Source organism: Podarcis cretensis (genome assembly GCF_951804945.1).
Source record: "Podarcis cretensis genome assembly, chromosome: 13".
Taxonomy (NCBI): Eukaryota; Metazoa; Chordata; class Lepidosauria; order Squamata; family Lacertidae; genus Podarcis; species Podarcis cretensis.
In genome coordinates, this window is record NC_137182.1 from 38,929,234 (window position 1) to 38,942,941 (window position 13,708).

General features: G+C 44.3%; 2 protein-coding genes across 5 annotated transcripts; one reads left to right on the top strand and one right to left on the bottom strand.

Moving 5' to 3' along the window:
* Positions 1-416: 416 nt before the first annotated feature.
* On the top strand, positions 417-5,391 carry TFPT (TCF3 fusion partner). Of its 3 annotated transcripts, XR_013832768.1 has the most exons (7): positions 418-621; positions 1,799-2,032; positions 3,191-3,261; positions 3,547-3,616; positions 3,730-3,966; positions 4,309-4,850; positions 4,892-5,391. XR_013832768.1 is itself a non-coding variant. In XM_079951324.1 (6 exons), exons 2-6 carry the CDS (start codon positions 1,808-1,810, stop codon positions 4,441-4,443), a joined length of 738 nt encoding a protein of 245 aa, XP_079807450.1. In that variant the 5' UTR covers positions 417-693; positions 1,799-1,807; the 3' UTR covers positions 4,444-5,391. The 3 variants fall into 3 exon arrangements, 2 of the variants coding, with proteins under 2 accessions (XP_079807450.1, XP_079807449.1); XM_079951324.1 differs by having other exon boundaries at positions 417-693; positions 4,309-5,391; XM_079951323.1 differs by having other exon boundaries at positions 4,309-5,391.
* A 284-nt stretch (positions 5,392-5,675) lies between these two features.
* NDUFA3 (NADH:ubiquinone oxidoreductase subunit A3) lies at positions 5,676-10,154 on the bottom strand. 2 transcript variants are annotated; one of them, XM_079950771.1, is made up of 4 exons: positions 10,077-10,154; positions 8,830-8,904; positions 6,691-6,768; positions 5,676-5,885 (listed from the first exon to the last, which is right to left on the bottom strand). In XM_079950771.1, the coding sequence occupies exons 1-4, from the start codon at positions 10,090-10,092 to the stop codon at positions 5,794-5,796; spliced, it is 261 nt and encodes an 86-aa protein (XP_079806897.1). In that variant the 5' UTR covers positions 10,093-10,154; the 3' UTR covers positions 5,676-5,793. The 2 variants fall into 2 exon arrangements, with proteins under 2 accessions (XP_079806897.1, XP_079806896.1); XM_079950770.1 differs by lacking the exon at positions 10,077-10,154 and adding an exon at positions 9,067-9,187.
* Between the last annotated feature and the right edge of the window lie 3,554 nt (positions 10,155-13,708).

Genomic DNA, 13,708 nt, shown 5'->3' on the forward strand with positions numbered 1-13,708 from the left:
GCCGCCATATGCGTGGCACCAACCTAGGCCAGAGTTGGGGTGCCGTTCTAATTTATTTCTCTATGGCATTGCCTATTGCGTCATCTCTTCGCACTGGGTGACCCACGCATATGCCAAGGGGAGCCGGAAGTGTCTTTAGGGTTTCGAGTCAATTTCTTTTGAAATACAGTACTATTTATGGCAGCACCCCAACCGTAGGTTTCTGAAACGCTATACTGAACTATGTCACTATGTCAACTGACGCTTCCGTCAGTTTTTCGTAATTTTTCCTCTGACTTACCTATTGGTCATAGAGCTAAGAGAAAGGCAAAGAATCACCAACGGCAGCTTTCGATTTTTACCGGAAGTTTAGACTGGGAGTTACTCTATTTTTCCTATCTCTAAGGCCACGACGCATCCAAACGCTTGATGACGCAACCGTACTTCACCGCGCCTCCCGGAGAAACGGCGACAGGGACGCGACCACTGTTTACGTTATCACGGCGCGACGAAACGCTAGGACATTCCACAGTGGGCTCTTCTGTAATACGTAATAAGCGCGCGACACCTCTTGTACCCTGGCTTACTGTAACCGAGGCGTCTCGATAACTCAAACGCTTTTGTTGTGGGCTTACGTCACCGGTAAGCGACCGTCCATCCCATTATCCTCATTCAAGGGTTGTTCATTTCGCCTATAGGATCAGAAGGTATAAGGTACGTCTGATGTGCTAGGAAATCCCATTGCAAAAGGAATCGGGCAAATTAAAATCGCCAATTGCCATCCTCCTCCTTATTGGCTCTGGAGCCTTCTTTCCCTGGAGGTTCGCCAGAAGCAGAGCCTGAGCTCCTTTAATTGAAGTCGAGGTGCTAAAACCAAGTTTTATTCAGCTTCTTTTAAGCCTGTTCATGTACTGCATTGCAGTCTTTTCTGAACCATAGAGATGGATAAACACGGAAAATAGTGTGACCAAAGTATCTTGTATTCTCCAACTGAATAAAAGGAACAGTTGTGTCTGCTTTCTGGCAGGTAAAGGCACCCCATATTCGCCTTTGCCTGGACTTAACCGTCCGGGGTCCCTTACCTTTTATATTTACTTTCTGGCAGTATATTGAAGATTGTGAATAATACATTTTTAATTTTGCTGGGACACCTACTCATAAAATGGGATTGCGGCAACAGCAAATGGCACAGTGCCTACCCATTTAGATGACATGGTGTTTCTCCTACTTGGAAACTAGAAATCTCAATATTTTATGGGTTGATGAAATGATTTTTTAAAGGAACTTTAGTATGTAAGGAAAATTTAAACTTCTGAAAAATTGAGTATTTTTGGAGATTGTTTAGGAATATAGATTATAGAACATTTAAAAATACATTTGTGCATCCACAGAGAGCTGTAAGAAAATATATTTCACTGTTTGCTTTTCCCCCCCCCCTTTTAATTGCAGGTGGATTATGCTCCCAAGCCCATAAAAGTGGCTGCCCCTTTGGTCATCTCGTCATACTAATACCCTTGTCCTTGTTAATCAGCAGTGTGGAGCCTGTGGCCCTTCAGATGTTGCTGGACTGGAACTCCCATCTTACGCAGCCAGAATGACCAATGGCCAGGGAAGATGGGAATTGTCATCCAGCAACTTCTGGAAGACCACAGGTTCTCCACCCTTGTTGTAAATGTACCTGTTTCCTGTCTCACATGACATAGGAAATTGGGGTGTAAAGGGAATGTAGCTTTTTGAGTACCACCATTAGATCTTCAGATTGGGGGGGGGGAGGTTAATATTGGTTAGTATGTCAGTTTCTTTCTCTTTAAATCTCCAGAACACAATCATGGCTGGTGTGGGCTTTGAAGAATTCTCTGTGCCCCCTGGATCAGAGCTGGCACTGCCTCCTCTTTTTGGTGGCAATATCCTCGAGAGTGAACTGGAGACCGAGGTGGAGTTTGCCGATGGTGGAATACCAGAAGAGGAGGAGGAAGAGGGGGCATTGAGGCAGCAGGAAATGACACGGCGCAAATGCCAGGCTCTTGCTCGGCGCTGCAAGGAGTTAGAGCAGGTAAGGGATTGGCTGGAGATGGGGCATCATTTTAATACACCAGCTGGAAAAATTAACAAACAGCTGCCACAGTGGGCTGAGCTCTGCTTTGACTTCAAGTATGAGCTCATGGAGCTGCCTTTTTATTCATTTATGTAGCCCAGGACTGTCTGCTCTCATTCTCAGGAGCTCTCGTTCTTTCCCAGCCAGGGACTGGACCTGGGACTTTCTGCCAAACATGTGCTCTTCCAAAGTATTTGGAAATCAGGGACACCTTGGGTACAAAGATCATCCGAAGATCACAGGGTGGTTCACAACATAAAAACACAAAATGAGAACACAAAATGCATAATAAAAGAAAAACAAACCAATAACCCCCTCCTACAAACACATTTAAAAGGTCATAGAATGTTTATCAGCCAAGTGCCTGATTATAGAGAAACATTATCACCTGGTACCTAAAGATATGTAATGAAAGTGTCAGGTGAGCCTCCCTGGGGAGAGCACTCCACAAACGGAGCCACCACAGAAAAGGCCCATTCTCATGGAAGAGGCACACAAAGAAAGGCTTCAGATGGTGATCAGATGAAGATATTAAATATATTCCCAAGAATCCTCTGAGCAAGGTAAAACAAGAGACAAGCCCTAGCCCAATGCCCCCCAACATCTTTGGGGGCTGAGTAGAGTTTTAAACTTGGGTCTGTACTCTACCCACTATGCCATACTAGCTGTAGGTGGACCAGAAGGAAGAAATTCTTGGCCATGGGATGGTAAACTGGACCAAATGAAGATCCAAACAGAGACCAAGGAGGAGTTATAAAATAATATGTTTAATACTATAAGAAGATTTAAAGATGTTAATGTTTAATTTAAAGGGTATAAAAATTGGGATTTGGAAAACCGTTATAAGGATATGCAATGAAATTCAACTAAGGGGAAACGAGGAAGTCACTTTACAAAGTTAATAACTGTTATTTTCAATAAGGTTATGATTTATGTTTGTTATGTTTGTTTGTTTTGTGTTTTTGTTTGTCGTTAATATTGTAAAAACCAATAAAAAAATTTTTGGGAAAAAGAGACCAAGGAGGAAGGACCACTGGGTAGGTGAGTGGAATACAAGGCTGGGTGTAGGAGAGGCAAAATTCTGATGTGTTTTGGTGACATTACCCACAAATACAGGTGAATGAGAAGATGTTAAACCGACTGCACCAGGTCCAGAGAATAACACTTCGGCTTAAACAGGAGAGAAGGTATGTCTGGTAGTATGTCATGGGAGTAGGAGGGGTGGGGAGATTTAAATACCTTTCCCTGAACAAGGAGGATCTATTAAATTTTCATGCTCAGCAGACAAATTCTCCATGAATTCGTCGGATCCCTCATTTAGAGCCATCCAAACTGACAGCTGTTACCACATCTCATAACAGTGAATCCCCTACATCAACAACACCTTGCAAAAGAACACAGTTATTAAAGAGGATTAGTGGGGATGTCTTGTCTGCAGGTTATCTTTCTAATGGACTCTTACTTCCCTTCAGGTTCCTCATGAGGGTCCTTGATTCTTACGGTGATGATTACAGGCAAGGCCACCTTGATATTGTCCTGGAGGTAAGAAACACACAGCTGGTCTAAGGAAATAAGGACATGTCCATGTTACCTTCTTATGGGTGGAAGGAATGTTAGGATGGAGGAGTTCTAGCTGAATCATTTTCTCCGTCTAGGATGAAGGTAGTCACAGCACTGATGCTCCAGCTCCTGGCAACACAGAGAATGAGCCCCCCGAGAAAGACACCCCCAGGTGTCTCTCGGGTCCTTTGCCTGCCCCAGAGGCTGAAAGCATCTCACCTACTGAGGGCCCCACCAGTAAGAAGCGGCGGCGCCACATGCGAGAGGAAAAGGAAGTGAGGTTACGCCGAGCAGCCCAAACGTTGCTTCCTATGGAAGAGTTTCCTGTGCAGGTACGGGAGAACTTAGAGGCTTTCAACTTTGAGAATATATAGATGACCATACAAACTTAACCTACACACTACCTTTGGGGGTTAGGCGGGGAATGTGGCCAGATATAATTGTAGACAGGCATATTACTAGGTTATATATACTCCAGCTGTCGGCTACACAGAATCTGCTACCATAATACAAATTCAGGAGTTAGTCTTCTATTTTTAAACAAGCTTCTAGTCCTGCTGGTTTATCACACATAACAGTTTGAAAGCATCCCCTTTCTTCCCACATCACGCAGAGCGCTTCTGTTTAGCTTGAAACTGTGTTTTGAATCCCTGTTTTGGTTTTTGTGGCTGCAGATAAAGTCTGAAGAGGATTTCCAATGTGAGCAAGAGGATGTCCTCACTCCTGCCTGGCAGCAGTCCAGTCCTCAGGATAAGTTACTCCATTATTCAAAGTTCTCCAGCCCAGGGGCCTGTTCTGATTTTGACTGAGGCTGGCCACTCACCGGTCCTCACGATGGAGACTCTATATGTATATCTGAACGTCAGCTGCCTCCCTCCTGGGTTAAAGAGGCCACTGCGCTGTCCACTGACGAGTCATCTGGGGATGCGTTTTGGACTGAAAGGAGCACAAGCACATTTTAAGAGCCAGCAAGAGACAGACTGTGGAACTCTCAGCCACTTGGAGTGCGCTCAATCTGAACTGACACTGGGCGGCTGAGGGGCAGGCGCTGGAAAACAAAATGGACTGCACTAACTTAACAAAACTTGAAAGCCAGTGTATTAATAGTGTTCAAGTCCATGTGCGTTACAGAGATGAATAGATTATGCTACCAATGTCCAAAAGCTTAAGTATGGGGTGGGAATGGGTATGTATGTAGAATTTGTATGTCTTACATGTCTTGGGCTGCACAATTTGTGAGTTTCTGAAGGAGTTAAGTGATCTCTGACTGAGGCTGCATGGGCACCATATGTTTATAAGCACTTTTATGCCATTTTAAACAGTCTTGGCTTCCCCCAGAGAATCCTGGGGACTGTAGTTTGGTAAGGCTGTTGAGTGTTGTTGGGAGCTCCCTATTCCCCTCCCAGAGCTACAATTCCCAAAATTCCCAGAGAAGAGGGATTTCTAAACCACCCTGAGAATAGTAGCTCTGTCAGGGGAATTGGGGTCTTTGGAGGAAGCCACAACTGCCCCCAAAAGTGGCATAATACTGCTTTAAATGTATAATGCAGATTGAAAGTGGTGTGCAGGAGCTGGCTTCCATGCACTGTTCAAGAAAGGAAACAGAAGTAGCTGCTGTTTGTGTGACACATGTTCTCAGTGAATGAGGAGTCTTCTTACAGCTGAGAGAACTCTGCTGCTTTGCTTTCCAAGCCAAGATTTTTATGTGTATCTTAACCATGAGGCACAATATATTAAAGCCAATTCTGTACTAAAAACAGTAGACTCCTACAACGTGCAAATGATGCAAGATTAGCAAATTTGTCAAGTGTTTGCTTATTTTCTCTGCCAGTCAGAAAGAGCAAGGCACTAAATCCCCCTCCCTCATTCTTTTCCGAAGCAACAGAGTCCAGGCACTTCTTCCAGATCTACTGCAGAGCAGTGGTGCCTGGATTAAATTCTGCCCACCCGTTAAGTTTATTTTCATGTTTCTTTGAGGGCTGCAGAAGACTGCACACTTTGTTTTGGGGGAGGGGGGTCACAGAAAGGCTGAGGGAGCCTGTTTTTAAGTTAGCAAGTTTATTATATCCTGAAAATGTTACACATGTACACAAAAGAGCAGAGAGCAGTGCAGGCCTTCAGTGTTGGTTCTCTAGGCCTGTTCATCACAAGGGCCCGTCTCAGAAGTTCTTTAGCCATTCAAGACTTGGTCCTTCCTTGTCACAAGGGTGGGAGGGAATATCTGGCATATTGCCATCATCCCGAACTGGAACTGGAGAGAGGAAAAGAACAGAAATCAAGTGTGTCTATCTCCCAAATGCAGCTTGGATACAATCAAATACTTCTGTTAGGGAAGGACACAACAAGCATTTGACTAAGAGACCCTGTACAGAACAAAATGGTGCCTCAACACAAAGTAGACCACTGGCTTGTCAGAGAGCCACCTCGCCAATGCATCTCCACTCTCGTTTTTGGAAAGTGTGTGCGGCCATCGCTGACATTTTTCTTCCTGACAAAAGCTGTGCTACAGGGAGAAATGCTAGGGGAGAACAATTTCCTCCTAGCATAGAGACACAGTGATGGAAAAACTATGCCTATTCTGGTTTTGCCAGCCCATCAGCTTGATTTATAGGTGCAGACCCTCTGCCCACAAATCAGAGTGTAGGGTGGTAGTATTTAGCGGTAAACTGCCTCTTAGTTACCATGGATTCATTTTCAAGAATGTGTTGGCCAACTTTCAATTCTCCTGCAAGGAGGCCAATTGTAGTGAAAATTTGACTGTTTTGTTAAAAGGTGAACAATATGACAATTGAACTATTTTGGGAGTTCTCCAGTACGTGCCTTCCAGACCTGGCAGTCAGTGGTTTTATTTGGGTGTGTATGCTTTAGTTTTTTATTTGTCAAGTATCCCAACAACAACATCACATACCACTTCTATTAGATCTTCAGTTGCCTTGCTCCAAAGAAGTGGCTCAGCCATAGATTCCTGTCTAACATCAGCTGCACTAAACATGGAGTCAAATATTTCATGCTGCTCTTATGCTAAGGAACTGCCTTTAAAGGGATAGGTGTTATACCTGGATATGTATATGGTACAGCTTGGGTCATCATGGAACTGTATTTTGTTAATGGACTGACCCACGGTGCCACCAAAGCTGAAATTGGAAAGGAAAAACACAGATGTGAGTCAGAAAGAAACTGAAAACAAAAATTGCACACCAAGCCACTAACAACAAAAGAAATAAACTCAAGAGTAGATGCTCTCTCTAAGTCAGTATAGGGATGGGCAAGACTTTAGCCTCAAGGACCTACTTTGTTTTCTAAAACTCAAGAGATCCGCCAACCAGATAAAGGTAAAGGTAAAGGTACCCCTGCCCATACGGGCCAGTCTTGACAGACTCTAGGGTTGTGCGCCCATCTCACTTAAGAAGCCAGGGGCCAGCGCTGTCCGGAGACACTTCCGGGTCACGTGGCCAGCGTGACATCGCTGCTCTGGCGAGCCAGAGCCGCACACGGAAACGCCGTTTACCTTCCCGCTGGTAAGCGGTCCCTATTTATCTACTTGTACCCGGAGGTGCTTTCGAACTGCTAGGTTGGCAGGCGCTGGGACCGAGCAGCGGGAGTGCACCCCGCCGCAGGGATTCGAACCGCCGACCTTTCGATCGGCAAGTCCTAGGCGCTGAGGCTTTTACCCACAGCGCCACCTGCGTCCCTAACCGCCAACCAGAGTCCAGTGCAAAAGGCTTCAAAGTCACGAATTCTGAGTCCAGGAATTGGTTTCTAGTTCCAGAAATGAGCCCTTCCATAGAAGAGTTACCTCTGGTTACCTGCTTTCTTGGCTTTCTACATTTCAACAATATAACTTGGGCAGGAGGTTATCTCAGAGTTGTCATTTTTAAGCAACTGGGAGTAAGAAATAGTTGCCAATCTACTTCAAATTACACAAAATATCCACCAACAAATCCTAATCGTATCTTCTGGCTACCCTTTGTCTATATCAGGGGAGGGGAACACCCATAATAGAGCATACTGATTTTAAATACAGAGATAAACACTGGCAATTCTCTAACTGGGAGAAAAGGGTATCTATAGATTATGTGACCTGCTGTCAATGGTTTATTATAAAAATAATAAACCATTAACAGACAAGCTATGCCAAATACTAGATGATAATTGTCCTAATTGGTTTCAACTATACCAAGTGTGCTCTTGCTCAACAACAACTCAAATGAGGCATTAATATTTGGCCACTAACATCGTCATGGGCAAACACCAACTCCAAAAGAATGCTATCTAGCATTTATAAGGCACTCCTATCAGAATGGACTGGTAATACACTAGGCTTGAAAAGAGTATGGGAAATTGACTTAGGACAAGAGATACATGAGGACAAATGCTCTCTGAGGCAAAGCTCCATTTAAAACTATGCCCACAAAAGTTCAAGCATCTACTTTTAAAATAATACATAGATGGCACTGGGTTCCAGTTAAATTAAAAAGAATCAACCCAACATCTCTCCAGACTGCTGGAAAGACTCTGGGAATAGGGGAAGAAGTTAGCATCTATGGTGGGAATGCTACTATGTGAAGGAATTTTTAGTTGTGCTTTTGAAAAAAAATATTTAAAAATCACAAAGCAACAAATTTTAGCCCTTAGCTCTTAATGACATCATCCACAAAGGCCCTCATTTGCACACCAAAAACTTATAACCCTACTATTAGAAATTGTGAGTCATTGGAGGGCCACAGGTTCCCTGTCCCTAGCCTACACAAAGGATTTCTTCCAGTTTCCTGGTAGAGTATGCAGTCCCAAAAACATCCCCACTGCACTCTCTTTGATCTGGCTGCACCTTTCTGAAAGTCTGCTTGATATCTCCAATACCTGAAAACAATCGCTATGCATTAGTCCACACATGGAATAAATTCGGTATGTTTCTGAAAAAGTACAATTTGACAGTGATGCCACTGCAGTATGGGTTGTATGCTGCAAATTGTGTAAGGCCAGAAATTGGGGGCTAGGTCAATAACATACCAAGGATGTGGTCTGAAGACCCATAGTGCAGCACCCTTTCTAAAGCTAAGCAGGACTGGCCCTGGTCAGTGTCTGGATGCGACAAGCTCTGGGACCCCATACACAGCACCCACAAGCAAACTACAAAAATGCATTAAGTAAGAAAGTGGATTCCTGGGCTGCAGGGAAAAGTAATGCAAACTCACCCATAAAACCAATGCCGAAAGAGAGAACGACAACTGGATCCTTTCCCCATGCATTTTTCAGAAATGGGATAATTTCTGTGGGATAAGGAAGTATGCACACTTATTAGAACTGTTTTGAATTCTTGCTTCTCTGACAATGCTTGGAGGCCTAATAAGTTAGAACAGGAGAAGGCTATCAGAGTATTTGGGAGGATAGGAATTTTTCACATCTAATATTTGCCTGCCCCTGCAGCTTACCAACATGGCAGGACCAGCATCTCCTTTTAAAAAACAGTGTCTTCTTGCTAGTGGCAAAGTAGGGAGTTGGCTTGTGCAGGCAGATCAAGGACAGATTTTGGGGCATCTTTTATTCATAATTTAAGAGGGTTGGGAACCAGGAGTTGCACGAGGCACTAATTAGGCCTCAACTGGGAGACCGTGAGCAGATCTGTCATTCAGTGCCTCACTTTTCCCATCTGAAAAATTGAAACAACAGTGGCATCTTAAGACTTTATAGAGGCTCTGTTCTAGGTACCCCAACTTTTCTAAGGTGGTGAACAGAATTGGAGCCTTTTCTATGTAGGCACTGCATCTTTCGAACAACAAGATACTTGCTTGGTGCCTACACGCCAGATGAACACTTTTATTTCTCCGAAGCTATTCTTGCTCCTGCTTCCAATGTTTGCTCTTGGTTTTTCTGATCATTTATAATACTGCACACCGCTTAGACACATTATTAATGGGAAAGCTGAAACATTTTTTTTTAAGTAAATAAAAATAATGGATGCACAGTGGAACCTTATGAAAATCTATTCAGAAGTTAAGTCCCACCAAGTTCAATGAGGCTTAAGCCCTGGTAAGTGTGAAAGGGGTTGCCACCACACTTGGCTCACAAGATAGCTGAGAGAACAGGTTTTGTAACGTGTCTTGTGCTCAGGACTGAGTCTTGTGCTTAGGACAAAGTACTCGTGTACCACCTGGCAACCCTCCCCCGTGCACACAGTTTGCACGTGCCCTAAAGACTCCGCCACGTTCCTTCTCCACCGACCCACTTAAGAAGGTCATCCTCTTAACAATTTGAATGTCCTTGTTTATCTTTACAACCCGGCCAAAAACGGATCCCCACTTAACACTCATTGCCATAACTCTGGCTCCCTCTAGCAAAGGGGGAAAACCCTTACAGGAACACCGCGACACTCAAAAGACACGACCCCTCCAGCCGAATAAGTAGGGAGAAAGAGAAAAAGAGACACAGTCGGGGCACTTACTGCTCAGCGCAGCCATCTTGAAAGGAAAGCGGAGGAGGCGCAACGCATTGTGGGAACTGTAGTTTTATAGAATCTCTCTCTGTCTCTGTCTCTCTCTGTCTCTCTGCATTTCCAATGTGATTTTGCACCCTTTAATAATACTTATTATTGTTATTGTTATTATTATTATCGCTACCTTGTTTCTTTAAAACTGTTATAACCTGTTTTTCTTTGACAAGACTGGACGTTTGCAATGCAGGATAATGCACGCCGGCTTTTTCTCACATCGTTAATGGATTTCTTACATCTCCGGATGTTTTCATGCAGGTGTTTGCTTTGGATTGTAATATGAATGGAGAACACGGGGGTGGGGAGGAACCCTAGTAAGTTGCCCAGTGCATGCGTGCAATTTTACAATAGTTCAAACTCTCGGCTCCCCCACCCCGCGTTTCTTTGCTGCAGTGCGTTCACACGTGCATATGAATAACGCCAGACGGCCAATCACGTCATCCTGAAGGTGCTTTGCTAGGGTAAAGAAGGCATAGGGGATTTCTTTTCACTTGGTGCACGTTTGCCCTTTAGTGGCTGGCTGTGAATCCAGGTGGCTAGAAATGCATACGCACATCCCAAAAATCCTGGGAACCGTGGTATGTTAGGGCTGCTGGGAAATGTAGCTTTGTGAGGAGTAAACTACAGGCCCCCAGATTCTTTTGCAGGGGGTGGGAGATGTGCTTTAAATGTATGGCGTGTCAGCTGCAGAGAAACCCTGCTGAAGTTACTGAACTTAAGTTAATCATGTTCATTGATTTCAATGGGCCTGCTCTTGTTTTGGCTTAGATACGACCCAATGGGCATTTGATTGATGGCAGGTGGGGGGGGGGAGGCAAGTAGCGGAGTCAGATGCTATACAGTGGTACCTCAGGTTAAGTACTTAATTCGTTCCGGAGGTCCGTTCTTAACCTGAAACTGTTCTTAACCCGAGGTACTATTTCTGGGTTAGCGGATGTAACCTGAAGCATATGTAACCCGAGGTACCACTATACTTTCTTTGAATGTCCTGAAAAATGTGAAGTTGCATGACATTATCATTGCTAATGTAGCGGGAATGATTTGATGACTTAAAAGAAAAAAGTTGCAACAGGACACTCTGCCCCAGAGCATGTGCAGAGTGTATTTCCCTGACCACTGCATAATCCCCTTTACAGCCCTGGGGATGGGTTGAGCTGTGGATGTGGCATCCTTTTAAAAAATTAGCCTCTGAACTTCTCTGCGATTAACCATTCGGGACCAATTTCCTTCCAAATAGCGATATTTCCACCTCCTCGGTCAATGCCAAAGACACTGTCAGCCCAACTAACACACTGGCAGCTGCTTCCTTTTGAGTCACCTCAGGGACTTTCTGGGTCTAAGATAAGGAAGCTTTTGACCTTGTTTGACCGCAAAACTCATTTTTTGACATACTGTCACGTTCAGTTCCCCTTTGAAATGACCAGTCTGTTGGATAAAAATACAGTATTATATTCTACAGGGGTATATTCTAGAGGCAAACAAAAAAGGGTGGGGGATATTTTTCAGCCAGTAGGTCACATTCCCTTCAGAACAAACTTCTGTTCTGAGGGCCACCTGCTAGTGGTGGATAGGGTCCGAGACCAAAGGCGGGGGGAGCAACCATCTTAAAGGAGGCTAGTTTCTATACGCACACACCCCTCCCTTTCTATTACTCATACATTATGAGATTTGCCAGTTCAGGCAAAACTACCTCAGAAGGGAGGCAAATACTGGGAGAGTCTACATTTTGTATCTTGAGAGCTCTGCTGCTGTTTGCCAGATGTGTTGCACAGCTGGCTCAAGTAACCAAGAGGCCCTTCCTTATTATCACTTCATTTATTACCAGGTTGAAGGCCTGGTCTGGCGCCCAGCCATCAGGCAAACTCCAAGTTTCACAAGTGACATGCTTCATAACACGTTTGTAACGCATTTGATATTGTTACATGCTGCCTCAGTCTCCACCGACGGCTGCACGGGGTTTGTGTTTCCTTCAGAAAATTGGGCACAAGGGAGGCTATAGTGTTTTATTATTCTACAGTGGTTGTTGTTTAGTCGTTTAGTCGTGTCCGACCCTTCGTGATCCCATTGACCAGAGCACGCCAGGCACTTCTGTCCTCGGGTTAAGTACTTAATTCGTTCTGGAGGTCCGTTCTTAACCTGAAGCACCACTTTAGCTAATGGGGCCTTCTCCTGCTGCTGCTGCTGCTGCTGCTGCGCCACCAGAGCACAATTTCTGTTCTCATCCTGAAGCAAAGTTCTTAACATGAGGTACTATTTCTGGGTTAGCGGAGTCTGTAGCCTGAAGCGTATGTAACCCGAGGTACCACTGCACCACACAACCTAAAACTGTTGCTGGAGGGGCTCACAGCTACAAAACGGCAACAAAACATTGGCAGAGGTTGGGAACGGATCCCAAATTCTGGGGTTTGTAGTTAATGAATCTACCCCTGACTTGAGTATCAATTACTCAGTTGTGGGGGCACAACAAACTGCGGGGTTTGAAATGACTCTAAAACATTGACACAGGTTTGGAGTGAATTGGACAATGTTGGATTTCTGGGTGTTAACTACAAACTCCCATTTGATGTTTGCTGAGCGGAACAAAATACATGGATCATTCTACAAAACGCTACAAAATGATTACAAAACCCTACAAAAGTTTGGAGAGGATCCCAAATGTTGGGGTTCATAGTTAATGATGCTCTCTCTGCCTCCTGGTTACATTACTTCCCCGCTGCTTTATCTACAGAGGGAGGACTCCATTCATTTGTGTTCTAACACCCAAGGAAGTTTGTCTGACTTCATTAACACTTGTCAAATTAGCTAGGATTACACTGTCCAATACACAACCCAGGAAGTGTTTCTACTTAACTAGCTTTTAGTGTCCTAATAACACAAGCTTATCAGTGGGTCCATCACACCTCTTACTACCCCAGTGCACACTTGGGTCTAGCTCCGTGGTTCCCAACATGGGGCACATGCCTCACAGGGGGGCAATTTGATTTTAAGGGGGGGGGGCAATTCGAGAATGAGTTATTAACAGTTAATGGCCTTTTAGGCTTCCTCCACGTGAATAGGAGTTTACTTTTTGAATAATAAGAATTACAGTATATGTCACGGTGGGGGGGGGGGGAATCAGGATTTTAGAGATGCTTAGGTGGGGAATGGCCAAAAAAAAGGTTGGGAACCACTGTTCTAGCTATTTCCCAGTTCTAACATACCAGTTCCAATTAAATTCTAACATTTATTAAATACAAGCATTTAGCACCCACAGATCTATAATGAAATATGAAAGTCGGTGTGTGTACATAGGTAGGCATGGGTTTATTTTTAGATAGCAGTCCATACTGCATTGTGTGAACAAAAGTTGGCAATAGTGTGCACAAAGGCAGAACAAGTTATTTGTTGAAAGCAGACTGCTGCCAAGATGTTGCCTTCAGGGATGTGCAGCCATGCTGTTGTTGAAACAACAGACAAAGGAACAAAAGGCTGAGTGTGTACGATGTGTGGCAAAATTATTGCAGACGCATATGGCATGAAGTTTTCCTTATAAAGCTACCTTGAAGCAGAAGCAAGTTGGGGAGGAGGATACTGCAGCTACAGAA